This window comes from Hippopotamus amphibius, chromosome 15 (genome assembly GCF_030028045.1).
Source record: "Hippopotamus amphibius kiboko isolate mHipAmp2 chromosome 15, mHipAmp2.hap2, whole genome shotgun sequence".
In the NCBI taxonomy this organism is placed as follows: Eukaryota; Metazoa; Chordata; class Mammalia; order Artiodactyla; family Hippopotamidae; genus Hippopotamus; species Hippopotamus amphibius.
This window is the reverse complement of record NC_080200.1, coordinates 58,219,950-58,247,538: the sequence shown is the minus strand read 5'-3', so window position 1 is coordinate 58,247,538 and position 27,589 is coordinate 58,219,950. Positions and strand designations below refer to the sequence as shown.

General features: G+C 46.4%; 1 protein-coding gene across 2 annotated transcripts in view; it reads left to right on the top strand.

Annotated features, from left to right (window-relative positions):
* The window catches only part of TRIO (trio Rho guanine nucleotide exchange factor), a 340,281-nt gene that overhangs the window by 296,813 nt on the left and 15,879 nt on the right, over nucleotides 1-27,589 (top strand). For both annotated transcript variants that reach the window (XM_057708158.1, XM_057708157.1), the window contains exons 35-48: nucleotides 2,385-2,677; nucleotides 4,085-4,255; nucleotides 6,814-6,909; nucleotides 13,315-13,463; nucleotides 14,582-14,648; nucleotides 15,997-16,100; nucleotides 17,594-17,663; nucleotides 19,440-19,529; nucleotides 20,125-20,217; nucleotides 21,318-21,368; nucleotides 21,602-21,679; nucleotides 22,593-22,784; nucleotides 23,989-24,166; nucleotides 26,428-27,224. In XM_057708158.1, the coding sequence (XP_057564141.1) occupies nucleotides 2,385-2,677; nucleotides 4,085-4,255; nucleotides 6,814-6,909; nucleotides 13,315-13,463; nucleotides 14,582-14,648; nucleotides 15,997-16,100; nucleotides 17,594-17,663; nucleotides 19,440-19,529; nucleotides 20,125-20,217; nucleotides 21,318-21,368; nucleotides 21,602-21,679; nucleotides 22,593-22,784; nucleotides 23,989-24,166; nucleotides 26,428-27,224 (2,429 nt within the window). The remainder of the gene's footprint in view (nucleotides 1-2,384; nucleotides 2,678-4,084; nucleotides 4,256-6,813; nucleotides 6,910-13,314; nucleotides 13,464-14,581; nucleotides 14,649-15,996; nucleotides 16,101-17,593; nucleotides 17,664-19,439; nucleotides 19,530-20,124; nucleotides 20,218-21,317; nucleotides 21,369-21,601; nucleotides 21,680-22,592; nucleotides 22,785-23,988; nucleotides 24,167-26,427; nucleotides 27,225-27,589) is intronic.

The window sequence follows — 27,589 nt, the reverse complement described above, 5'->3', positions numbered from 1 at the left end:
CAGTTTCTTCAGAGGCCAGCTTCAGTGCCGCCTCCTCCAGGAAGGCATCTGTGATCCCTCCACCTGACTCCCTTTCTTCTCAACCCCCACCAGGGTTTGTAGTTACATGAGGTGTCACCGTTTTGCCTGAATGATGGTTATGTGATCATTGAAAGCACTGCAGGTGGGTCCCTGGGTAAAGGACATGTTTATTTGTCTCCATCCAATGGCAAGTACAGGGCCTGGCTCTGCATCCCAGCACAGTAAATGACTGAAGTAAGTCACCTGCTGTGGCCAGCTCAGGGTCTTGCTAATAGCTGGCACTTAGAAAAACATCTGACCTGTGGATTACCCAACCCTCCTCTTCCTTTTGTCCTTCCTGTTGTCACTAGAGCAGGCGTGCTTGAGGGGGTCTGCCAAGTTTGCATTTATCCTAAGTCAGCCCCTGCTGAGAAAGTCCGCAGGAAGCTGTTACAGCAGGTGTGGTGTTAACTTCATGGCTTTATTCTCCTACCTCGTGCCAGTGGTACCCGAAGAAATCGAGGCTGATGTGGGGACATTTTAGTCACTCTTATACAGAAATAAGTAAAATAAAAATACATGCCCGCACATATATTATACACACGTGGAGGGGAAAAAGTTTTCACTCTTACACAGGATGCTATGTTGATTAGTTTTGAGCCAGAGTCTGCCTCTGAGAAAATCTAGGTTTTTAAGAATGAGTGATGCCGCATGAAACGCGTCATCTGTTTATGGAAGATTATGCCCTCTCCCCTGCGACGCTCAGGCAAGGAGGGATGAGGGCGCCAGTCAGATGGCGCTGTGCAGTCTCGCCTGGGCGTCTGGAGCGCCCGTGGGAAGCTGCTGTCGGCTCCCGTACACACAATCACGGGATTGGGAGGAATTAGCTCCCCTGCTTTTTAACTGCAGCACATGATGGTCTGCAGTGCCGCAGAGGTAAATACAGGTAATACAGCTGTCTGTATCAAATCGTCTTCTTAAAGATCAATTTTAATTTATTTTTAAGACGTCGGAAGATTTAAGAAAATAACAAGCATAGTGAAGGATCTTCCTTATTCCATTTCCTAAAGTAAAGCATTTTATTTCACTTCACGGTGGGGAGTCCTCCTGGAGTCCAGTGCTCAGGAAAGGGCCAAGACGTGTCCCAGGTCACGGGTTCCCTGCTTGTAATGTAACACCCCACGTGACTCCACGGATCTACTGAGTGTCAGCTGTTACCTGAGTTTGTTAGGTAACAAAAATTATCAGATCAAGGTTGACTGTACTTAGTTTTTCAAACCCAGTGAGAAGATTCATTTGAATATATTTTCAAGTAACATGTTGGTTAATTGAGGAAGGTTTCTCCTCCTCACGTTTCTCTTTAAGGTGTGTTGTTGTTTTGTTAATTGTTGCTGGTATTTCCTCCAACACCGGAAGTAACTTTGCTGAGGCTGAGAGCAGAGGCTGCAGACGCCCATGTAGTTCCAGAGAACGGCTGGGGACGAGGGGCCATGAGCCGGACCCCTCAGCGAAGCAGCCAGCGTCACCCTTCCACACACACCTTTCTAGAAGGGTGCCGTTTGTCACAGTGCCTGGCCAGGTCGCATCTACACTGACACACACACACACACGCACACACGTATACATGCACACACACACACGTATACACGCACACGTATACATGCACACAAGTGTACCTCATTATATTGCACCTTGTTGTTTTGCATGTCACAGATGCTCCCTTTTTAACGAATTGAAGGTTTGTGGCGACTCTGCATCGAGCAAGTCTGTTGGAGCCATTTTTCCAAAGGCATTTGCTCACTTCATGTCTCTGTGTCACATTTTGTTGATTCTTGCAATTTTTCAAATCCTCCACCAGCAAAAGATTATGACTTCCTGAAGATTCAGATAATGGTTAGCACTTTTTAACCATAAAGTGGTTTTTAATCAAGGTGTGTCCATTTTTTTTAGACAGTGCTATTGAACACTAGACCACAGTATAATGGAAACATAACTTTTATATGCCCCGGGAAACCAAAAAATTCGCATGACTTGCTTTATTGTGATATTCGCTCCGTGGTGGTGGTCTGGAACCAAACCCACGACATCCCCGAGGTGTGCCTGTCCTCGTGTTTAGTTACTGAGTGATACTTTTATTCACTGGGAGTGAGTGAAACTGTACATTTATGTGCCAGGATTAGTTTTTAGTTTCCTTTAAATTCTTTAAGCCATTCTTTCTTGGCTTTGGTCTGTCAAGAAAATGGGTGAAAATAATTCACACAGTGTCCTCCAGTGTCTGTGATATTGTAAGTAATAGTGACATTTTTGAGTCTGGCCTGGTGGCGGGGGCCTTGGGCAGCTTTGGGGGCCTCCAGTCACCTCTGCTTCTCTCTCCTGTCCCGCAGACTCGCTGTCTGTCTCCAGCAACGATGCCAGCCCGCCCGCCTCCGTGGCCTCCCTCCAGCCCCACATGATGGGGGCGCAGAGCTCCCCGGGCCCCAAGCGCCCGGGCAACACGCTACGGAAGTGGCTGACGAGCCCGGTGCGGCGGCTGAGCAGCGGCAAGGCCGACGGGCACGTGAAGAAGCTGGCACACAAGCACAAGAAGAGCAGGGAGGTCCGCAAGAGCGCCGACGCCGGCTCGCAGAAGGACTCGGATGACAGCGCGGCCACCCCGCAGGACGAGACCGTGGAGGAGGTCAGAGCCCCTGGCAGCTCCTCTCCGAGCTGTGGGGACAGTGAATACACTCATCTGGTCATTTTCCCTATGTTCCTGGCAAGGCCCAGGGTCAGAGCCCCTCTAAATTCGGTTAACAGTGTGCTAGAGTCAGGGACCCACGTGGTGTCTCTGATCAAGAAATTAGAGGACCAAGAGTCCCCCTCCCTGGGGGAGGGCACCCCCGTGCCTGCTCCAGGAGGACGTGGGGCCTGGCCACCACAACCCCTCTCACCTGCATCACAGGCAAAACCAGGGGTGCTGCCTGGGAGGCAGAAGATTTACGTGGTCCCTGAGGTTAGCACTCAACCACGCTGGCAGCATTTTGCAGGGAAAGCACCAGTTTTAGCCTTGGAAGGACTGGGGGAATGTCTGCATCCTGCAGTTATTTCCACCCTGCCCCCAAATTCATACGTATTCATACTTATATCTTATCCAGAGTGGAAAACACCCAGTTAATTTACTTACTAACCCAGTAGTAAACACTAGATTATGTCATCAAAGATAACTGTGTGTAGGCCAGCCAGGAATTATTTTCAATTTCCTTCTTTTTGGGGGGGGTTGGGGGGAGGTTGGAGGGTGTTGCTTAAAATTATGCTGCAAGGGACAGAATTCCTTCGTGACCCCAAGATGGGCCTTCAGCAGTGTGGGGTCAGTGAGGGGCCCTCAGAGCTCTTAACTTGGACCCCCACCCCCAAGTTGCCTCACAGTCTCAAAAAGAAAAAGGCAGAGAGAGAGAGAGAAGACAGGATTTGTGTCATCTAATTTATTTTGCAGATTTGAGGTTTCTGCTGCTTTTTTCCTGGGCATGTTTTTGCTGTGGGTTTTCACTGCAGCATATGGTTCATTTACGTCTTCATCTATCTGTTTCATATACTGTGTCCTCGTAATGGAAATAAAAACAAATTTTTTTTAAAGTTAAGAATAGGGGAAAATTAATGGGGTACCTAATTTAGATTCTCAAAATACACTTTGAATCGTATTTTTACTTATGCCCCCATGATTTCAGTGAGTTTTATTTGAGCAGAGTAACAAAAAGTGAAATATGAGACCAGAGAAACTGAGGGGTATGGTTCAAATTTTTGAACTTTTTTTTGTAATTGGCTTCTTGAAGACGAGGTGTGCTCAGAGCCTAACGGCTAACGTTGGCGGTCCCTTCCAAGACACTGTCAGCAGCCCTTCCCTCGGCCAAGCGGGCAAGAGAGGGAGCTGGGTCACAGGAGGGAAGGAAAGCTCCCATCCGGGTTGGAGGGAGCTTGTGCCTGATTTCTGCCCTCAGTTTCGACCCCAACTGTGCTTTTGCAGCTAACCCCTGAGGGCTCAGTTTCTGTGAACTGACAAGGACGGTCAGGGCCGGGTTCTAATGGGCAAATGTCCGTCCGGTTTCAGAGAGGCCGGAACGAGGGCCTGAGCAGCGGCACACTCTCCAAGTCATCATCCTCAGGCATGCAGAGCTGCGGAGAGGAAGAAGGGGAGGAAGGGGCCGACGCCGTGCCCCTGCCCCCGCCCATGGCCATCCAGCAGCACAGCCTGCTCCAGCCAGACTCCCAGGATGACAAGGTAAGGGGGGCCCACACCGCCCCGAGTCAGGAGAGGGCCTGCCAGTTGCCGCTGCATACCAGCCTGCTTGCAGGACATAGAGTGCGACCCGGGCCGTGAAAAGGCGCCTGGGAGACGCCCTGACTTTCCAGGCAGAATTCTGCCTGCTTTCACCCCAGAAGTATAGATAACAAAGGCCGTGTGCAGTCTCTCATACAAGTGTGCTTGTATAAATATGTTCAGTACATTTCAGGTACTTTCGTAATTGCTACTTTTCAGGTCATTTTAGTTTTTCTCACTGTACTGACCAGGGTCCCTGAGAGGACAGAGAAATCGCACGCCACCTGCGTGATTGCGTCCTAAACGCACACAAGCCCATCTGGTTCTCTCTGTTAGGTGTCTTTGCACACAGGTGTGGTTTTCAGATGAGATTGTATTGCTGTCCAGTTCCTTTTTCCAACATGGCAAACATCTGGATCAAACTAGAGTTTGTCAAAATGCAGGAATTAGTTCAAAGCCATGAATTTCCTCTTTGGATGTATGCAGAGGCTTCAAGCCAAGTAAATCCTTTTTTGTTTTCTGGGTTTTTTTGAGTTTCTTACATAATCTAAAATTACTCGGTACATCCCCGTGGTAGAACCCTAAAATATCAAGAGGGCAACCTGATAACTGTGGCTCGCACATCCTCTCGCATTCCAGCCCATCCTGCTTCTCCAAACTGGCAGGTGTTGAAAACCATGCTATGGAGTCATTACTGGTGATTTTTTTTTTTTTAGGCAGAAACTAAGTTTTCTGTATAAAACAGATGTTGTCATCAATTTTCCCCCTTCCCCTTTTTCCTTCCCTGGCTTTCCTTCCCCCTCCTCAGTGCTAACATGGTCACTCGCTGGATGGCCCTGGCGTGATAACCTGGGGTCACCCTGGTGCAGTGATTGACGCCCATGAGGCTGAGGCCCATCACGCGTTAGTCTTAACCTGAGGCCCCTTCTCTGTAGAGCTCGGCCTCCTGCTCCTCCGCCTCCTCCTCCTCCTCCTCCAGGACTCTCAGTGCACAGTAAGGGCAGAAGGGGGTAGCTTGGGTTCAAGTCTGGGGTTTGGAGGGCATCTGAGGTGCAGACCCCATGCTGTGGGGACCAGGGTAGCCTGAGATGAGAGAGAAGCTCACTGCTCCACTGCCCAGAGCAGACCCACCAGGAAGCGAGGCTCTGACAACTCCTCAGTTCTTTGGTAGCTTTCACAGGCATACGTTTTTAAAAGCAGAAAACTGGAATTGCGTAAATCTGGATGGTCAGCCGAAGTGAGGTGCCAGGGCTGGGTGACTTATGCACCAAAAAAGAGGGTATTTTTCTCTCTTTGAAAGCGCGGGTTGCCTTATATTCTGTTTGTTAAAATCATGTATTGGTTTTTGTGTTACTTCATGGGGTATTACCCACAGAAATTCTTTTACAAAAATCTGTAGTGATGTTCCCAGAGAGTATATTATCTTGTGACTAATATTATGTTTTGTTCTGTTTTCTCTTTTTGTAAACTTTCACTGCAGCATTATGTTGATTTGTGTGCTGTGTCTGTTTTGGCTCAGTTTCCTTACCTCTCCATTTGAATTTTTTCCTTGTTTTATTCACCTCATCTTCCAGATTTCATTAGACCAAGCCAACATTTGTTTTGCCACATGCATATCTGGGTCCACATTGTAACAGCCTCGTTGTAAATGTACAGATCCGTATCTGTCTGCTGTGAGACACGCGTCGTTAGGACAGCTAGCCGTGTGTCGCATGCATCTCTGCTGTCCTTAATATGAAGCAAGGTTCATATTACACCCCCTCCTAGTTTCCAGTAAATTAACGGCGCAAGTAATCCGCAAACACAGTGTGTTTGCTCATTACTGAAACTTGAACTCAGTAGCCCCTCCCCCAGATTCCTTACCTGTCCACCCCTATACCCCCCACCCCCGACTCTAGCCGTAAATGGCATCTGATAGCTTGTGAGGCCACAGATCTCCTGTCCTCTGCACTAATCATTGGGGAAATGGATGGCACAGAAAATGGTGAGCTTGTCCCCCTCTTCCCTGTCTGGTCAGTGCTCCCGGTTCCTTTCCTTTTCTTGTTTCTCTCTTTGAACCCCATCCACACAGCAAAGCCATTTTTAATATCCTGTTTTGTTTCCCAATTTTTTAAAGGGTTCACTCATTAGCCCTTAAGCCTTCCACTCTTCTGTTCATCAGATTCTCTGTCTTTTCCTCCTTAGCCAGTAGCCTAGCCAGCAGTTGCAAAAGTTAGGACTTTCCCGTGCCCAGTCACCTCTTTGAAAAGCGTTCTGATGGTACATGACTGCGGATTGAAAACAGACTTTGTCTGCTTCCCACATGTATCCCAGACAGGTCTTATTTAGTATTTCATGTCAGAATATTGTAAATTTTAAAAGATGGCTTTAAATAAATGCAAACAAAGACAAACTTGTGGTCTTTTTGTCTGGAATTACTTTTAAAAAGAGATTGAGCTTGCAGGAGACATCTCTGTCTGTCCGGTGACTAACGTGCGGCCTTCCCCTCCCCCCTCTCTTTTTCTCAACTTCCTCCGTAGGCCTCCTCTCGGCTATTAGTCCGCCCTACCAGCTCTGAAACACCGAGCGCTGCCGAGCTTGTCAGTGCAATTGAGGAACTCGTGAAAAGCAAAATGGTAAGGCTTCCCAGAGACTCAGGCTGAGGGTGGGAAGCTGCCCCAGGGCGCTGCCCGCAGGTGGGCGGACCCTCGCAGGTGTGGCTCTGGTCTGCAGGATGGAGTTCGGGAGTCCCCAAGACCACCCTCCCTCCTGACCAACCACAAGTTTGGGGAGCCCCCGACCACCCTCAGGTTCAGTAATTGGCTTGAAGGACTCACAGAACGTAGAGAAGCCGCAGCTGCGGTTCATGACCGTGGAAGGACGCAGATGAAGATCAGCCAGGGAAGAGGTGCAGGCACGGGTCCAGGAGGGTCAGGTTCAAGCTGCCGTTGTCCTCTCCCAGTGGAGTCACGTGCACAGTGGTGACTACCCCCAGCCTTGCACAGCACGTGATGATGCAAGCAGGTATCGCCACCCAGGGACACCCCCCCCCGCCCCCGGCGCCTTGGTGTTCACAGGTTTTATTTGGGCTCAGTCACACACACACAAGAGTGACCTCTCACATGGCTCACCTTGTCCCCTGTGCCTCTGGAGGTCAAGACAGCATGTGGCCCCACCAAAAGTCACATTGTTAGCATAGACTGTCTTAGCCCAAGACCCCCAGGTAAACAGAGCCTTCATCAGGCGGGGCATTCCGCGGGCTTCGAGGGACCTCCCAGGAGCCAAGGTCAGGCCTTTCCTGCACCCACATTGTCTGCAGTGCTGGCACCATCGTAGCCAACGTGGTCAGTTCCATTCTCATGGATCGTTGGACTCAGAGATGCCACTGGGGTCTCTCCTGCTCTCTCTGAGGTCTTTACCTTGCGTTTGCAGTGAATGAGAGAGAAGGCTTTGCACTGCTCTATAGGGCTTTATTCCTTTAGTGACCCCTCTGTTGCCAGTTGGTCAACACAGATTCATTTAATAAAAGCCCCAAATCAGATGTTGTCTTTGAAGTTAGACAGGTTTGCTTTGTTTCTAACTGATTCAGATCAATAAATTTGTGTTTCTTTAGTTTTCCTGTGAAATAGGAAACCAGTAATGTAACAACATTTTAGACTAGTATATCGTGCTACCCTACGGCATCTTTTAAAAGTGACGCCTGCTAATAAAGTAAAAGCTCTCGGCCTCGCCCCCATCACTTTCTCCAGGGGTACCTGCCGTGAGCAGTCTCATATGCTTCCCTCCAGCCATTTTCTTTGTATATTCTCCCCACAACAGCCCCATGAGGTGGACATACACTGTCGTATTCTCATTTTACAGATGAGAAAACTGAGACACACAGAATATTTAAAAACTTGACCAGCTAGGAAGGAACGGAGATAGAATTCCACTTTAATTGATTTGAATAAATTCCATAATAATACATATATTGTTTTCAGCTTTCACTGTTGTAAACATGCATGTTCATTGCATGTGTGATTGTACCTTCCAAAGCCAGTGTTAAGTGGGTGCCACGTATGTAACTCCAGCTGCTTCTCCCACCCACCCCTACGCTTCTCATGAGGCTGGTTGACGAGGTCAGATGGGAATTATATCCAGAATTCAAACAAGTATCACCCTGCCATAGCCAGAATGCCCCCCACTTGGTGGTCTGTGCTGTGACCTGAGACGGACGCAGTGGGCTTCGGGGTTAGATAGGATGCTGGACAGAAGGGCTGCGAGGACTTGGTAGATAAATCAAAAACTTGACTCCACTGGTCAAAAATTTGGGATCACGTCAGTATGAACTGAGGCTAAACCACATCCTGGCTGTCTCTTTGAGAGACAGGTTGATTAATGATCTAAAAAGATGCTTAAAGTATATCTAATGAATTTTCAAGCATCCTTAAACATTTTAAAAACAGTCATTTATATACCAATTATATGATCATTAAAATAATTTTTGTCTAATAATTAAAATAGTTTTCCCAAGGAATGTTATGAGACGCCACTTTGTCAACCTGCTAGTCATTATGCTGCAAGTATTTGAATGGATTCCACTGTAAGAGGGCTGAAATTCATGTCTAATTAATTCAGATGGACTTCAGATGGAGAGGACTCTGTGGCCAGTCTCTCAGCTCTTACTGGTTCATTCCCCCTTTTCAGTTCTGAGGATTAAACTGTATCTGTTGAAACTCAGTTATGTTTGCTAACTCATGTCTCTTCTGAAGTTAATGGACATAAAGCTATTGGCAGAGTGGAAAGGGTGTAGGTCTTGGAATCAGATAGATGTGGGTTCAGGCTCTCCTGCTGCCTGCTTCTGCCTCCCGAGCCCATCTCCCAGCTGGAAGCCGGGGATCCTAAACCAGTGCTGTTTGTTAAGCCCCCAGCTGGGCTCCATCCCCTGGGCACTCGCGCGTGCCTTCCCTCCTCATTGGAGAACCATATTTATGCTTTTGATGGTAGACTCATCTTTTCTTCATTCTCCATGGATTGTCATCTAGATTCTGCCCTCTTCTTCTGGTTCAAGGGAAACATAACTCTGCCTTGGTTTCCTGTCACTAATCCTCAAACGAGAAGTCATTTTTGTGGCTGAAACCTTCAGTGAGTGGTTTTACTGTCCGGCTCCCCGTGACTCGGAGTTACTCCTGCATGTCTCACCGTATGCTGTGGCTCCTTGGTCACCCCTTCACTTCCCTGCAGGCAGTCTCTTAGGCTGTCGTGACTCCATGATCGGATTTGAACGCGGACGTGTTCTCCCTCCGCAGCTGTGTGTGTGCGGTGGACCGGGGACGGGAGGGGAGACGGTGTCCTGCTGTCGTGCATCCTGTGGTCAGGGGACTGACTCTCCTCACCCTGAACCTGAGGATTCCATCTGAAAAGGAGAAACCACCCCGCACACCTTTCCCTAGGATGCGCCTCTCTCTCCAGCTCCACTTTCCTGATCGGGATTGGGAGGCGTGGGCTTCCTGGGTGTTGGCAGTGGGCGGTAGCAGCCGACAGCCACAGGCACGGAATTTCACTTTGGGGTGTTCTTCTCTTCGTTGATCTGAATATAAAGGGAGATACAAGGAAGAATGAAAATAAAGGAAATACACATCTAACTCAAGATACTAGAAGAACAACAGATTTTTTTTAAAAAAGCAAAAGGAATGAATTCACAGAGATAAAAGCAGAAATGAATGAGTTGGAAAACAGAAAAATAGAATAATAAATAAAACCCAAAATTTGTTCTTTCAAAACATATAGGCTTCCGTAACCTTCTGAAGGAAATAGAAAGCCCAGATTCACAAAATAAGAAATTATAAGGGAAAGATTAACTGAGGGAATGGAAACAATCATGACACATTACTTCGTTCAACTCTTTGAAAGTAAATTTGAAAACCTGGATGAAATGGGCAGTTTCTTAAGAAAATTTAATTTACCAATACTAACCTTAGAAGAGCTCGGTCTGCACGGATATTCTCTCTTCATTTAAGAAATAGGGAAACTGAGAAGTGAGAGAGTAGCACAGACATATATATACTACCAACTGTAAAATAGTCAGTGGGAAGTTGTATTACAAAGGGAGTCCAACTCGAGGATGAAAGATGCCTTAGAGGACTGGGGCAGGGAGGGTGGGGGGGACTCGAGGGGGGGGCGTCAAGGAAGGGAGGGAATATGGGGATATGTGTATAAAAACAGTTGATTGAACCTGGTGTACCCCCAAAATAAAAAATAAAAAAAAATAAAAAAAATTAAAAAAAAAAAGAAATAGGGAAAGTTGACAAGAACCTACCTACCCACAAAAAACTCACAGAACCCAGGAAGTTTCACAGGTAATTCATCTGAACCTGTGAAGTCCCAGTGATTCCAGCCTTGGGGCAGCTTTGTGTCTCTTCAAACACGCGTGGTTGGTGGAAGAGGCTGTTGGGCAGCTGGGAGTGGATGGCACGGATGTGACCACAGCCTGTGGGGGCCCCTGTATCCTCCCCGGATGCTGCTGGGGTGGGTCCAGACGGGCCTCCCTGCCCGCTCCTCTGTGTGAGCGGCCGTCTGGACCCTTTCTTTTCTCTTTTTCTCACCATTGAAGTGACCATCATTAAGTCTAAGGAGCTTAGCTGTTTCCCTGCACATCTGGGCAGGAGACAGTGCTGCTCCTCCCTCCCCTCGTTCTCCAGCCTCCCGCCCAAGGCCCCCAGGGCCCAGCAGGCCCTGCTGCTACCACGAAACCTGTGCTTCCACTGCAGGTCAAGAGCTGGTTTACTTAAAAATAAGAAAGCTCCTTTCTCATCAAGCCCCACGCCTTAACTGTTTTTCGTAACTACGAGCAGGAGTTGGTGTGTTTGCACAGCTCCGTGGGCTTGATGAACGAGATTGCAGGTACAGCCTTGCTGTCCTCAAAGCTGTGCTCAGTGGTGTAACAGCAGCCTGTTACTCTTAAGGGGGAAATAGGACAAGAATTAGAGGTTTTAATTTGATACGAAATTCTAAGAGTTCTTGTAGTTTGTATTGGGCTTTTTTTTTTTTTTTGAAGAGAAGTAAATCACATTTTGAAGAGAAGTAAATCACCAGTTAAGTTGCTAAAATACCTCTTAACTCTATGTCCAGCTGGGGTGCTTTGAAAATTTTAAAAGAACTATCACCTATTTGCAAATGATGTGACCGACAAGGAATGAATGTGACCGATTAATCTCCAAAATATACAAACAGCTCATGCAGTTCAATATCAAAAAATGAGAATAAAAATAAAAACAACCTAACCAAAAAATGAGCAGAAGACATAAATAGACATTTCTCCAAAGAAGACATACACATGGCCAACAGGTATATGAAAAGATGCTCTACATTGGTAATTATTAGAGAAATGCAAATCAAAACTACAATGACGTATCACCTCACACCAGTCCGAATGTCCATCATCAAAAAGTCTACAAGCAGTAAATGCTGCAGAGGGTGTGGAGAAAAGGGAACCCTCCTACACTGTTGGTGGAAATGTAGATTGGTACAATCACTATGGAGAACAATATGGAGGTTCCTTAAAAAACTAAAAGTAGAGCTACTGTATGATCCAGCAATCCCACTCCTGGGCATATATCCGGAAAACACAAAAACTCTAATTCAAAAATATACGTGCACCCCCAACATTCATTGCAGCACTATTTACAGAAGCCAAGACATGAAAGTAACCTAAAAGTCCATCAACAAATTAATGGATAAAGAAGATGTGGTACATATATACAATGGAATATTACTCAGACATAAAAAATAATGAAGTAACGCCATTTGCAGCAACGTGAATGGACCTAGAGATTGATCATACTAAGTGAAGGAAGTCAGACAGAGAGACAAATATATTGCTTATATATGGAATCTAAAAAATGATACAAATAAACTTATTTACAAAACAGACTTACAGACATAGAAAACAGACTTATGGTTCCCAAAGGGGAAAGGGGGGGGGAGGGATAAACTAGGAGTTTGGGATTAACAGGTACACACTTCTGTATATAAAACAGATAACCAACAAGGACTAGCACAGGCAACTGTAGTCAATATCTTGTAATAACTTATAATGGAAAAGAATCTGAAAAAACATATATAGAGAGAGAGATATATATAGATATATAGAGAGATATCTGAATCACTTTGCTGGATACCTGAAACTAACACAACATTGTAAGTCAACTGTATTTCAATTTAAGAAAAAGAACTATCACCTATACCCCTAGGAGCTTTGTGAATTCAGGTTAAGAAACAAAATAGGTACCAATTAGAAAGTAATCAGTTGCTGATCATTGTCACACTAACCCAGGTAGAAAAGTCCTCAGTATGCAACTTACAGATTTATCCATCACCTAAAAATCTTTGTTCGCGATTCTGCAGTGGATCCAACAATGAAAACAGTTACCTGCAGAAACTAAAATCCAGTGGAGGAGTGAGTTTCGGTTGAGTAACTGAGGCCAGCATGGCAACCCCTTGCTGTGGAAGAAGAAAGCTACGAGTGTCGCAGAGATAGAGGTTAATTTTAGCTGTGTGATCTGTGTGCATCGAAGTATGAGTCTGTTTAATTAAAACATAGGTTTGCTGACGTTGTGTAGTCCACCGACAAGGAATGTGGGCAGTGTGTCGGGGTACACTGGCCTGAACGAGGCGACTGCACACACTTCTGAAATGGTCATGATTTCATGTGGCAGGAATATAACTGGAAAGAAAATGGCTTGATTTAAAATGAGTGCAGTTTGTGATGTAAACCAGTTGTATAGTTTCTAATTATTTGGTAACCAGGAACAGAATATATTAACTTATGTAAATTCACTCTTTTTCATTCTGACTTTCCTCTTTGGTGCAGCTCCTCTTACTCCATTTTTAAATTAATACTGGGGGTTTTGTTGTTAAATACTACTTGATTTCACACACATAGGTTCTGTAGTGTTACAGTCAGGCCTTCTGTATTTTCTGACACATGAGATTTTCTGGTCCTAACTGCAGCCTCATGGACTGTGGGCAGGAGGCATGACTGGTGATCTGATTTCTTCCAGGCGCTGGAGGATCGTCCCAGCTCACTCCTCGTGGACCAGGGAGACAGCAGCAGCCCCTCCTTCAACCCTTCAGACAACTCCCTTCTCTCCTCCTCCTCACCCATTGATGAGATGGAAGAAAGGAAATCCAGCTCTCTAAAGAGACGGCAGTAAGACAGAAATGTTTTCATTGTCATTATTTGGTGGCTTCCCTCCTGGCTTTATCGTCTACAGAGCTGTGGCTGGGATTCACCACTGAGTCACACGAGGAGGAGACCCAAGGTCTCTCGCTGAACGATTGTACATGTGTTTGCAAAGTAGTCAGAAACTCAAGAGGGCTCAGTAAGCCATAGCTGCAGGTTTTATTGTTTTATTTCTATATTATACTTTATAAATAAGAATGATGTAAGAATATCTTCTGTGACTTCTGGTGAGAAAATGTGGTACTCTATTACATACGTAGTTGTGAAGAAAAAAGTAGGCAACATAAAATTAAATGCAGTCCCCAAAGCTTTAATATTTTTCAAACGTACCTTCGTGGTAGGCTTTTTCAGTTTCAGTTTAAAAGTCCTGAAAAATATTACAAAAGGTTTAAAATTGCATTTGGAGAAGACGGAACAACTTAGCAGCTGTATGAGTACGGAGACTTGGTTTTATCCGGTGCTGTATCCCAGCACCTAGAGTGGCGTCGGGCGCACAGGAGGTGCCTGGCTAGTGTTGGCTGAATGGGTGAATGAACAAACCAACCAACCAATGAACCTTTTCAGACCAACTGAGGTCTGCTGTAACTGATCAAGTAGTTTTCTTCTATTATCTGAGTGGCCTTACACAGTTACTGAACCTTGCAAAAAGAAATACTTCTGAATCATGTGATAAGACCCACGGCTTTAAACATCTGAGTTAAATACGTCCAGTGAAGCTTAAAATGCCTTTATCGTTAAAACGCAAACAAAAACCCTACTTCCGTTAACATCATGCCCTTATAACAAAGTGACGTCTGTGTTTCTAAGTTTCTTTTGGCCCTCATACACATGATCAGAGGCTGGTGATGTGAATCCACCCTGAGTGCGAGGTGTCTTGTAACCTCTGCAGCTCCCGTGGGTCACCCACATGAACCTGTAAGTGGCTGGGGACACACAAGAATTGGAGACCTACTTGTACAAGTTTGAGAGGTTGCTTCACGGCCCCTGCAGAATCTGACCTGACAAATGCAAAAGCGTGGAAGAATTCATTCAGAAAATTCCTTAGATTGTGGATTGTAAACACTGTTTTTTCTCCCTTTTTTCAGCTATGTTTTGCAAGAATTAGTGGAGACAGAGCGTGACTATGTGCGGGACCTCGGCTATGTGGTGGAGGTGTGTGTTTTCAGAGACGTAATAACCTGCATCCGCCCTGAGGGTTGTCAGAGGGGTGTTGTATTGGACAGTTGAATGCTGATGCCCTCTCAAAAGCTTTAAAAACATTTTTGACTAAAACAAAACAAAACACAACAACCAACAAAATGTTTCTGAAAAATAAAATTTAGCCGATTATCTTAACAATCTATATTCACTTTTAAAGGCCTCTTTTTTGCATGGTGCATCTTGACATAGTCTCTTTTTTTTTTTTTTGATAATTCAGTTTGTAAATATTATCTCCAACCATTGAATTTCTTATATGGAAATCTGGCCTTTAATTATTTTACAGGACTGGGTATCACCACGGAAATGAGGACATCATTGGTTGAAAAGTCATTGTGGCCAGCTGTGGATTCAGTTACATCCTGAATCCACCTGGGTTGAGAGCTTGTTCTGTGGCTACCACCCCAGGCCATTTGCTTGTAGTTTTCACAGAAGGAATATGTTACCACTTTCACTGACCAGAAGTTGCTATGCACTTTATACCCATAGCAAAACTGCTGCCTTTCCTACTAAACCAAGGGCTATTGCTAGGCTTGTCCCTGCCGTTAACTCTAGGGCATAATCATATTAATAAACTCAACTTAGCAAAAAGCTATTTTTATAATATAAAACTTTATGACTTATTCTTTCAGCTTTGCGAATATGTACAAGACAACACTTTTTGGATGTACATTCCATTAAAAGTAGCGGCTATTACAGTTCATTGTGTAACAAAAAATTAAACATGCTTGATGTGTCTGTAATCATTACTAGCAGTAACTTGAAAACTTGAGCTTCTTGTACAGGCTGAGTCACATTCCAGTTATACAGAAGTTTTAGACCACATTTTAGCAACATAGTTAATCAACTGTTAAAAATCAGTTTGTGAAAAGTATATCGTTAAATCCTTATTTAACAAATTATGTAAATAATCGAAAAAGAAAAGAAAATCTGTTTATATCAGGTCAATACTGAGGACAGAGGAAATATGCTTCTGGCCAAATATTTAATACTTACAAGCTGACAAGATGATTTGTTTTATGAAACCATTTACATGTATTTAAACTTTCCAGTTCCTTAGAAGACTTTTGATCTTTGAATGCTAAACAGTTCTGGGAGAGAAAAATCATGGCAATGAATGTGACTGTATTTCAAGGGCCAGTTAAGGACACGTTTCACAAAGGATTCTTGTTCTTAAATAAAGAATTGGTTTACAAGACAGTGCATATGTCTATTTTATCCTTTATGACTCTCAATCAATAAACCATTGCTTGATTCAAACATGTTCAATGAAATCATCTTATCTTTAAATATTTAATTTTAGGGCTACATGGCACTTATGAAAGAAGATGGCGTTCCTGATGACATGAAAGGCAAAGACAAGATTGTGTTTGGCAACATCCACCAGATTTATGACTGGCACAGAGAGTACGTAATACACATACCATGCTCGATGGTGGGCAGTCTGTTATCACCCGCTGAGCTGCATCACGCCAGGCGAATAGGAAAGGGTAGTGCTGATTCATTTCACCACCTGTGTAGCCTCGTGCAGGTGGCTGGTGTAAGGGAGGTATTAGTGCTCCGAGGACTTTTCTGGTTGTGTTTCACCACACAAGGAAGTCTCTTACCTTCTTTGTGCTGGTCCATCCCGGGGCTCGGGTAGAGGAGGCTGGAAGCCCGGCTCCGTGCCTGACTTCCTAGGTTCATAGCCTGGTCCTGACCCCGAGCCCTTTGTTTCCCCTCTCTTTGCCTCCAGCCTTCATTAATATGGGTCACAGTGCTCCCCTCCCTGTGGGATTTTTTGAAGAGTGACCGAGTTAATGTGTGTAAAGCGCTTAGAACAACATCTGCATAGCACGAGCCTCGATCATTGTGTCTAATTAGAACTGCAGCCACCTCTTTAATGAATACAAATTACCGTCAGAGAGTGTTTTCAAGTCAGCTTTGATGGGGAAAGTAGACATGATCGCCCATGAAAATCAAATTCAATCCCGGTACCTTGCCACATCTGTCCTAACCTACAGTGAAGCCTATTTCAAAAAGGGATGTTTGGTGCTGTTATCTAGTCATCTGCTCCCAAGGCTGGTTTTTAAGCTGTGACAGGGGAAGGGAAACAGCACAAGGCTCCTGGGATGACCAGACAGAGAAATTGCCCCTGGAGATGTGGTGACTGCCATGGTGTGTGCAGAAGTAGGGGATATTGAATCCTCAGGTGTGAGACAGTTCAACATAGCATTCATTGGTGCGGTGGTTTGCAGGTTAGTAACCTGCAAATACCGGATATAAATGTCAACATATGTAAGTGATAATTAAGGTGGGCACACATCTTACCAACAACTATGCCCAGAAGAGAGTGGTTGTCCACAGCTATTTTGTTCCTGTGGTTATACCTAATTTTGATCGTAGTGGGAGCTAATATTTGCAACCTAGATGCTGATTTTGATAATATTTGAGAAAACTTTATACAGCTGGCCCAGGCAACATTCACTGTTTTGTATCTGTTTTATCCAATATGAGCATCCTAAAAATTACCGTGGAAAGAATATGAAACACACACGTACAAGGACCAAAGGTTTAGAAATTAAAATGATGAATTGCTTCCAAATACTTATTTTTTACCCCATATTCAGATGGGCTATTATTGTGTCATTAAAAAAAAATGAGACAAAAATGTTGATTTTCCAAAGGAAGGGAAGTTTGCCAGTCAAGGGATGTGTCACTGTACCTTGCCTTGTAAAACTGTGTCTTTTTTTGCTTTCTGTCCTAACAGAATGTTTTCAGTGTGCCCTGTATTTGTTAAGCATATACTTTACACTTCCCAGTTGCTTGTGTCAAAATAGACTATGTTGAGAATATAAATCTTAATCTAAAATTAGAAGACCAAATTGGAAATGGTTCTAACATTTCTCCTTCTGTTTCAGCTTTTTTTTAGGAGAGTTGGAGAAGTGCCTTGAAGATCCGGAAAAACTAGGATCCCTTTTTGTTAAACATGTAAGTACAATAGCATTATTTACGTTCTGTTCTGTATTGTCATGTTTAGTAATTGGCTTGTCAGATTAAAGGAGAACTCACTTGTTTACAAAAGTGCTCATATTGAGAATAAAATCAAACTGTACAGTGTCAGGGAGTTGGACTCACAATCCCCCTTTGCTCTTCTACATGTGAATGATCAGCTTTCCCGGTCATCTGGCGCCAGTTGGCTATTTAACTCACAGTAGAGGATGGTCAGAAGGGGACCAGAGCCAGACCAGAAGCAGGAACATTTGGGAGGTCTGTGGGCAAACAAGTGTCTGGTGTAGATGGTTGATGTACCTGGCTATGCAGGGGGTTTAATGCAGTAACCAAATTGTTATGTGTGTGTAAAAGAAGCATGTTAACAATAAAGTTTTGGGGTTTTTTCTTTAGAAGAAAATACTATATTTTCAAAAACTTAGTGACCAGAATTTCTGTATTTTTGCACATCTCCTTAATGTCTGACTTAATAGAAGACAGATGCATTTTTGTATCAGTTTCTGTATTGAACCTATTGTAGTATGTTTTTTAGTTAAAAATTTTGAAAAAATCCATCCTCACATAGATATTTAGATGGAAAGGGATGAGTACTTTAATAGCCTTTTCAGATGATTATATCTGGTTTCCTTAGACACCACACCAGAACTCAACAAGTGAGAATTTCTTAAAAGTTAGTTGCAACATGGAATCTGAAAGCCCATTGGTGAACTTCTCTCTCACTGTTGCACTGAAAGCCCTTGAACTGTCTTCACACTTAATGGCTCTTTCACCCCTGCACCAGCTTGTGACCTGCATTGGTCTGTTGCAAAATACTGGTTCACTGATTCAGACAGGTCTTCCAGATGTTGAAACATTTCAATAAACAGTATCAAAAAATCAGATTTGTTCATATCACCACCCATCTCTTCAGAAGAGTCTTTAGGTATTGTGAAGTTCAAGGTAGCAGATCCACGTTTTCCAAAATTATAATTTTTTGCTTGAAAGCTCAAGTTTCATTATTAATAGACATTGCAGGTTGTTTGCCTTGAAATGACAGGCTTATTTTATGCATGCACAGGAAAATGTCTACCAGACACCCACATGTAAATAATTATAGCTTGTGTCCGTCATTCTTCCAAGAAGAAATGGTGGTCTGTGAAAACAAGCAGTCAGTTCAGCTCGTGGCTCAGCCGCATGAGGCCTTTGCCTTGACTGCTCTCTCACATGGCGCAAGTGTCACGAGATCCTCCATTTTGTCACAGGAGTGTTAAGATGTATAGTCCGTGGTTAAGTTTAATAAAATGAATTTTTATCACTTCATCAAGGACATTCTTAGGTTAAACTGGCATGTGTCGTGGTGAAGGATGTTTGCTTGGATGCCAGCAGTTTCTCTCACCACTGGTTTTACACATCACTGCAAATGTATTTGAGACTAAGTAGGTTTTTCTAACCTCCTGGAAAGAGCCAGGCTTCCTGAGACCACTGGCAGGATTTGAAGAGGGGAGAGTGATTCTTCATTTAATGTTGAGAACTGTGTCCTTTCACTGTCTCTGGTTCTTGCTGGGTGAAATATGGGGTTTGATATGTCTGAGGGGGCAATAATGAAGGACTGTTTTCAGAGCCAGGAAGCAGAATGTTCCCCTACGTCAGGAATCTGGAATGTGCTCCCAAGAGCCTAACCGTGCGGTTTTCTTTTAAGAAAAGTTCCTTTATGAATGAGCTGACACGTGCGTGTGCTCCTACGTTCTAACCCAGTCTCTTTGCCTTTCTTCCTAGGAGAGAAGGTTGCACATGTACATAGTTTATTGTCAAAATAAACCAAAGTCGGAGCACATTGTCTCAGAATACATTGATACCTTTTTTGAGGTAAGACCTAAGTTACCAACAAAGTATTTCTGAATCTTTTCATACAGATGATTTCCAAAAATTGAAATATCATTTGTTTCCCAGGACATTAAGCAATCCTCAGGAAATTAAGTCTCAGTTATGAGTTCTGAGCCTGTATTTCTTTCCTGTAAATGAGAGAAATGAGTGTGAATTCAAGCTGTGATCGGTATCCCTTAGCATTCAGAGGAGTGGGGTCATGGTTAAAATAAGGGGTTCGTAAAAGCAATTTCAAACTTAAGGTTCATTTCAAATTCAGAATTATTAATGATCTAGACTGTTAGCCTAGAAGTAAAATATTTGCTTGTATGAATAAAAAGAAAGCAATTGAAAGAAGGCTTTTTGGGCAAGTATAAAAGGCTATTTTGAAAAACAGCTCAGAAGGGTTCCAGGGTCAGACTTGGGCACGCTCAGCGATGGCACAGCACTGGCTGGTTGCGTGCACTGTGGCCGCTCTTCTCTTTTCTGTTCTTTTCTGGAAGTAGTTACTTGCACTGCGGTGTAGTTAGCGTTTCTGACAATTACAGTGACTTTAAAAGATAACACTAAGATCCTTTTCTCTCCTTTGAAACCACAGGACTTAAAGCAGCGCCTCGGCCACAGGCTGCAACTCACAGACTTGCTGATCAAACCAGTGCAGAGAATCATGAAGTACCAGCTGTTGCTGAAGGTGAGGCTCGGCTGGTGCACGTGCTGGGGGCAGGAGCCCGTTTGGCAGGCAGGAAGACAAGACTCGTGAGGGAATGGAAGGGTTTGGCAGGTGATGGGAATCTTTTCTGGAAAAAATATGAAGCAGTCTTATCATTTCTGATTTTAAATATTTATGAGTAAATTTTTTAAAACTTTAACGACGGGGCTTCCTAGGTGGCGCTGTGGTTAAGAGTCCGCCTGCCAATGCAGGGGACATGGGTTCAAGCCCTGCCCCAGAAAGTTACCATATGCCGCGGAGCAACTAAGCCCGTGTGCCACAACTATTGAGCCTGTGCTTTAGAGCCCGTGAGCCACAACTATTGAGCCCATGTGCCGCAACTACTGAAGCCCATGCACCTAGGGCCTGTGCTCTGCAACAAGAGAGGCCACAGCAATGAGAAGCCTGTGCACCACAACAAAGAGTAGCCCCCACTTGCTGCAACTAGAGAAAGCCTGTGTGCAGCAACAAAGACCCAACACAGCCAATAAATAAATAAATAAATTTATTAAAAAACAAAAACAAAAATTTTAATGACACCTTACACTATTTTCTCAATTTTTCATTTAAATCTGGTTCTGAACCAAAAGGTCCAGGAAAGTGAGCTTTTTCCCCACCACAGATCTTGAATACGTATGAGCTTTCTTGGGCTCTATCCACCTTACATGTTTTCTAATCTTCTTGAAGCTTCAGCTCAAATTAAGTATTTAATCCCTGCCTATTCCTCTCTGTGGGCTCAGCAATAGCCCTTGAGTGATTCAGATTCCTAAGCACCACTGAAGCCAAAGTCACACCATTTTCTACGATGAAAGTGACTGTTAAAGGTGTGGAGATTTCTTCACATATAGAACTTAGAACCTGGGTGTAAAGAGAAATGAGCACTAGTCCTCGAGTGGAACGGGAAACACCTGCTTAGATAGATTTGGCCTGACTTTGCTCTGCTGTGGCTTGAAATCCCCGTGAGGATGCCTTTTCTTTGTGCTGCTGGGATTAGCCCGGTGCCTGGCGTCATGCGTGATCAGAAAGGTGACTGCTCTGCGGCCATCACCTTTGTCACTCCCTTCGCTCCATTTCCGTCACAGGACTTCCTCAAGTATTCCAAAAAAGCCAGCCTGGATACATCAGAACTAGAGGTACTTAAGCCAGTGGGCCCTGCTCCTCTCTCAGTCCCTGCACGTCCCCGTAGCAGCCTGTCCCTGGGAGGGGTGGTGGCCGTGGGTGACGGCGGGTCTCCCCAGCCCTGGATGTGTCCTCTGCACACTAGCTGGGGCGGTGGGGGTGGGGGGAGACTGAACGAGGAGGGACCTTTGAGGGTCAGCGCTCCAGCCTTGCCCTGGGAACTGAATGCTCTCTGCCCCCCCTGCAGAGAGCCGTGGAGGTCATGTGCATCGTCCCCAAGCGCTGCAACGACATGATGAACGTCGGGCGGCTGCAAGGATTTGACGTAATGCGGCTGTTCTTTAAACTCGCGCCTCTGGCTGCCACCGCTTTCTTTGGTCTTGGATTCTTTGTCTCCACCTGGAGAAAGCTGATCCTTTTTGCTTGGTTTTCTGGCTTCTCTCACTGTCCTTCTACCTGATTGATATTTTCTTTCAACTTCTTTCGGTGCATTCGATTTGCTTTCGGGGACCTTCCTCTGCTGCTGCAGGAATGGAGTTTCCTTCCCCAGCACAACGCCTAGTGGGGAGCACGGGCCCATCCTCCTGTCGTCTGTCAGCCCTGGGAGCTTGGCTCCAGGTCACTGTGCTCCCTGTTAGTCTACAGACTTTTCTATGAGTTGCCAGACTACCCAGATTACATATTACCTATTAGTATTCTAAAGATATTCAGAACCAGAATCCTTTTTTTTTTTTTTTCCCAGTTTGACTATTGAGTAAAGAGACAGAAGGTTTTACTTTTCTTGCCTAGTGTTTTGCTAGAGATTTGGGGTTAATGTGCTGGTGCTGTGGTTCTCCAAAAAGCACATATGGGCTGCCCTGGAGAGTTTCTGAAAACCCAGGCTTTTGGGCATTTGTGAGTGGGTCCCACCCGGGGTGCTGGTGCCACTGGCCACGGACCCCACCTTGAGCAGCACCCTTCCACTGTGACGCATATCCTTAGATCTGCTTTCGGCCTTTGACTGTAACTGACTGAGTCCAGTGATTTACACAGAGGTTGGCAAGAATTTTATTTAGATGATTTTTGTTTGCAGCTAAGACCTCATTATAGTAAAAGAAATGTTTATGTGCTATAAATTAATACAAGAAAAATATATCATTCTGTGGGAGGAAAGCTAAAGAAAACAGAACTTCCTATGTCTTAACTTCAAATGCAATGTTTTCTTCTCCTATTCCTTTGCCCCCTTCTCCATGTTCCAGGGTAAAATTGTTGCCCAGGGCAAGCTGCTCTTGCAGGACACGTTCTTGGTCACGGACCAAGACACGGGGCTTCTGCCTCGCTGCAAAGAGAGGCGGGTATTCCTCTTCGAGCAGATCGTTATTTTCAGCGAGCCGCTCGATAAAAAAAAGGGCTTCTCCATGCCAGGATTCCTATTCAAGAACAGTATCAAGGTAACTTGTGTGTGTTTTCTCATGTGTTAACACGTGTACCCATTATGCTGATAAACTGTTTCCTTTTTAATGATGATGTGTCCTGATCTTCAGTTTATTAAATATTTAGAGAATTTTCTAGTACATTTCAGAACCTTTAAATTCGTTCCATCCATCTACTGTCTGTATTCCTCTGTGGCTGATGTCTTACCCGTGTGGCTGCAGCATTCATTTTTACTACGATGAGAGGACCTCATCTTGGTTAGTTTTTGTGCTGCACCTTCTCTCGGACCGTGTAAAATTACTCAAGTTCAGAGGCATGGATTTGAAGAGGGTAGCTTACCCAGGGTCTTTTTGTCTCTCCATTCAGCATGGATTTACTCTGCACTCAGCTGGCCAGGGGGCTGTAGGGATGGACAAGGCAGGCAGTCTGTGCCCTGAGGTAGTTATGGTAGAAGAAAAAGACAAATAGAATTACTGCAAATGGCTGGGTCCTGTAAAGGGGACGAACCAGGCATGACACAGAGCAGGCCTGAAGTCCCAGCAGATTAACATTTGTAGTTATTTGTTTAAGCTACTAGTTAAACTCCTGGTAATCCCCATGTACCTGAGTTTAAAGAGTCATTACAAAGCTTCAAGATAATGGTTTCTGAGGCAGTAAAAATGGCAGCTCAGCCAAAAAGTGGTGGTTTCAGTTTTGACTTAAGATGAAATTTACTTTGCTCTTGACCAGTGGGAATAAATGTGCTTCAGGTTTTTTTTTATTGTAAAATTCACATAACATAAAATGTACCATCGTAAACGTTTTCCAGTGCGTAGCCCACTGGCATCAAGTACATTCACAGTGTCATGCAACCATCACCACCATCCATCTCCAGGACCCTTTTCATCTTATAAAAGTAAAACTGCATCCTCATTAAACACTAACTCCGTGTCCCACCTCCCCCAGCCCTGCAACCACCCTGCTACTAACCTCTACTCCAGGTACTGCCTCTGAGTGGAATCATAACAGTGGTGGTCTTTCTATGGTTGGCCCATTTCGTGTAGCATAATGTTCTCCAGGTCCACCTACGTTGTATCCTGTGACAGCATCTTTCTCTTTTAAGGCTGAAAAATAGTCCACTGTGTATATAGACCACATTTTGGTTATCCATTCATCTGTTGATGGACACTGGGGTTGCTTCTACCTTTCGGCCATTGTGAATAATGCTTTAATTTTTTTAAGGTGAGTTGCCTTTGCCTGGAGGAAAATGTGGAAAATGATCCCTGTAAATTTGCTCTGACATCGAGGACAGGTGATGTGGTGGAGACCTTCACCTTGCACTCATCCAGTCCAAGTGTCCGGCAGATGTGGATCCACGAAATCAACCAGATCTTAGAAAACCAGCGCAATTTTTTAAATGGTAATGTGTGTTGTTACTGGGCCCATGTTTTCTTTCCCTAATGTACACATTTCTATGTCTCATCTTTCTCCTATTACACACGACTAGTGATGACAGGACTTATTGAGCACTTACTGTGGACCAGGCAGGGTTCTAAGCACTGTCCATATATTGCTTCATTTCATCTTCACAGCCACCTGAAGTGGCAAATACTGATACTGTTCCCATTTTACAGATGAGGAAGCTGAGACACAGAGTGGATTCATACTTTGCTCAAAGTGCCACAAGTTGTTGGTGGCAGAGCCGGGATTCAGAGCAGCCACGTGGCTCCTGGCCATGTGCCCCTCACCGCTGTACTGCTCACTGTCCCACAGTCTCTCGTACCATATGTGCCCCAGGGTCCCGTCCTGGGAAAGGAATGCATGAGAAAAACTAAGGCTGCGGAGGAATTGGCCAAAGATGTTGGAGACATTCTTGCGTGCAACTTTAAAATTTGTGTTCAAATGCATTCTACATCTACACTGCCCTCCTCATTAAAAACAAGAGATCTTTTTTCCTTCCCACTTCCATGACATGAGTGATCAGAGAGGAACAACAGGCTAACAGTGCAGTGCAGTGCAGGCCAGCAGCAGGTGCAAGCCGCCGCAGGGAAAGGTCTCCTCCACGAGGAGAGTGACCACACGGACCTCAAGTTGCAGACAATTAGACTGTTTATGTTCCTGACCTGAAACTGCTCTCTTCTCTTTGTGGCTACTGACCTTGACTCTGGTTTTAACTTGGTGATGACTGAAGAACGTCGAGAGTTCAGTGAGAAGCTAGATGCTCATTTAATGTCTCTTCTTTGTCCTTTTCTCTATGTCCATGTTCTGTGTCTATGACCCGGTCCAGTAGGACGCTGTAATCTCTGTCACATAAAACCACCCCCACACCTCGAGTGACATTCAGGAGCCAGAAACACGGGCACTCAGGGAAAAGTCAAGGTCACAAGGCATCTTGGGCTGAGGGGTAATCAGCTGCCCAGGTGTTAACTCCAGGCTCCCGTCTAGACTGTAGACTGAGCGTTTCTTCCATGTGCAGTTAGAACTGGATGGCGAGGGCTGGTGGGCTGGGTTCCTGTGCATGGAGAAAATAGTTTTACTCCCATGGCTGTGAACAGATGCAGGTCTGTAAATGTGTCCTTCTTAAGGGCCTCAGTGACTGCCAGTCCATGGTAGGTGACTACCTGGAAATCTCTAAACTTCTATCATCTTCTTTAAAATAAAACGAACTGCCTCCCAAATTGCAGGCATGAGCGGGCCATGCTAGTCACGTTTCCCGGACACTCAGTCTAGAGAGCGACGAGGATACTTTTCCCCAGGGTCGAAGGGGTCAGGAATGGAGCAGGCCCCAGGCCTGGTGCCCCGCCTTGTTCTCCCCTTCATCCTGGAAGGGGCCACGGCCAACACAGAGCTTGTCAAATGTTGTTTGGCTCCAGAATGCTCCTTCACACCTGCCTGAGGCAGGAAGACCCTACATCTGACTGTTGTACATCTCAAAGGTTTTAGCTCTTCAAGAATTTATTAGTGTTTCCATATATCTTATTTGGCATTTCCTGCATTTTCCTGCAGGTGATGATGTAACTAAATCACTAAAGCCAGAGATGGGACAGCTTCTCGACCCACAAGGGTTCGTGGAGCTCCTTCTATTCCTGAGGGGTCTCTAACACCGCCTCCATGTGTGGTACCCCCCAGCCAGGTTCTTCTTGGCCTAACTGCTCTCTGGTTTAAAGAGGACCTTTGCAGCAGCTGGGCTAATAAGCTTTCCCACCTCGGGAGCCGGCTGGTACCTCTGGAGCCCCAGTTGAATCTCCCCAGCAGCCTCCTGGACTTTGGCCTTTTGCCTGGGATGCTGGGGGAGATGCTTAGGCTGCGCGGCGGCTCCTGGACACCTCCCACACAAGCCCCTGCTCCTTCACCCTGTACTTCTGCTGCCTGGGCCCCGCCCCACCCCCCACCCCACCTGCAGGCCCCCCTTGGTAGAGCCAGTTTAACTCTTCATGAACAGGAGAGTAGTTAAATTTAAGAGCTTTTCTTTTTCCTTCCCTGGTGGGGGGTGTCAGCCTGCTGCCTGGAGGAGAGGTGGGTGTTTCTGGATCCTGGTGACGAAGTTGGTGGACACCCTGTGACTTGACCCTGGGACATGAAGCCAGCACTCCCTTTCCATGCATCGTGACCCTTTTTCTCTCCGCCCCTGTGACAGCCCCTTTCTCGGTGCCCTGACTGAGTCTCTTCCGTGTCTTACAGCCTTGACATCACCCATCGAGTATCAGAGGAACCACAGCGGGGGCGGCGGCGGCGGCGGGGGCGGGGGCGGCGGCGGGGCCCCGAGCGGCGGCGGCGGCGGCGGCAGCAACCACGGCGGCGGCCCCGGCGGCGGCGGCGGCGGCCTCCCCAGCTCGAGCAGAAGCAGACCCTCCCGGATCCCCCAGCCTGTCAGACACCACTCCCCCGTGCTGGTCTCCTCTGCAGCCTCGAGCCAGGCAGAGGCAGACAAGATGTCAGGTATGTCCGCTCCCGGCCCGTCACTGCCTCCCCCCGGCAGCGGCCCCGCCCCGGAGGCCGGCCCCGGCCAGCGCGGCGGGGCGCCCCCCAGCGGAGAGCCCGGAGGTCCCGAGCGCGAAGCGGAGCCGATCCCCAAGATGAAGGTGATGGAGAGCCCCCGGAAGTCGGCGGGGCGCGCGCCGGGCGCGCAGCAGGACGGAGCCGCCAGGGAGGCGCGGAGCGGCCCGGGCTCCCTGCCGCTGGGCCAGCCCAGGCCCAGCGCCACCTCGCCTCTGAACTCTCCTCTCTCCGCCGCCTTCCCCTCTCCGCTCGGCAAGGAGCCCTTGCCCCCCAGCAGCCCCCTGCAGAAGGGGGGCTCCTTCTGGAGCTCCATCCCCGCCTCCCCCGCCAGCCGGCCCGGCTCCTTCACCTTCCCGGGGGACAGTGACTCCCTCCAGCGGCAGGCGCAGCGCCACGCGGCCCCCGGCAAGGACACGGACCGCATGAGCACGTGCTCCTCGGCCAGCGAGCAGTCCGTGCAGTCCACCCAGAGCAACGGGGTAAGAGCGCCCGGCCGCCTCCGCCCGCCCGCCCCGCTGCCTCTGTCCCGCGGCTCTTCTCCTCCAGCGCGCGCGCGGCCGCCGCTGTCCTCGTACTAACTCCGCCGGCTCGGGCGGCCCGGCTCCTGCGGCCCCGCCGCGCGCGGCTAACCTCCTCCCCGGCGGAGCGGACGGCGCGCTCTGGGCTCTACTAACTCGCTCCTCGCTGTGTGTGTCTCCCTAACACTGGGACGCCGACCTTAACCCTCCGGGCGCAGCGCCTCGCGAACTGTCCCGTTTTCCGACCGGCAGAGCGTCTCGGAGCTGCCTCTCTCGCCCTGCCTTCCTCACACCCGTGCTTCAGAGGGTCCGTGCCCCTGCGGTCC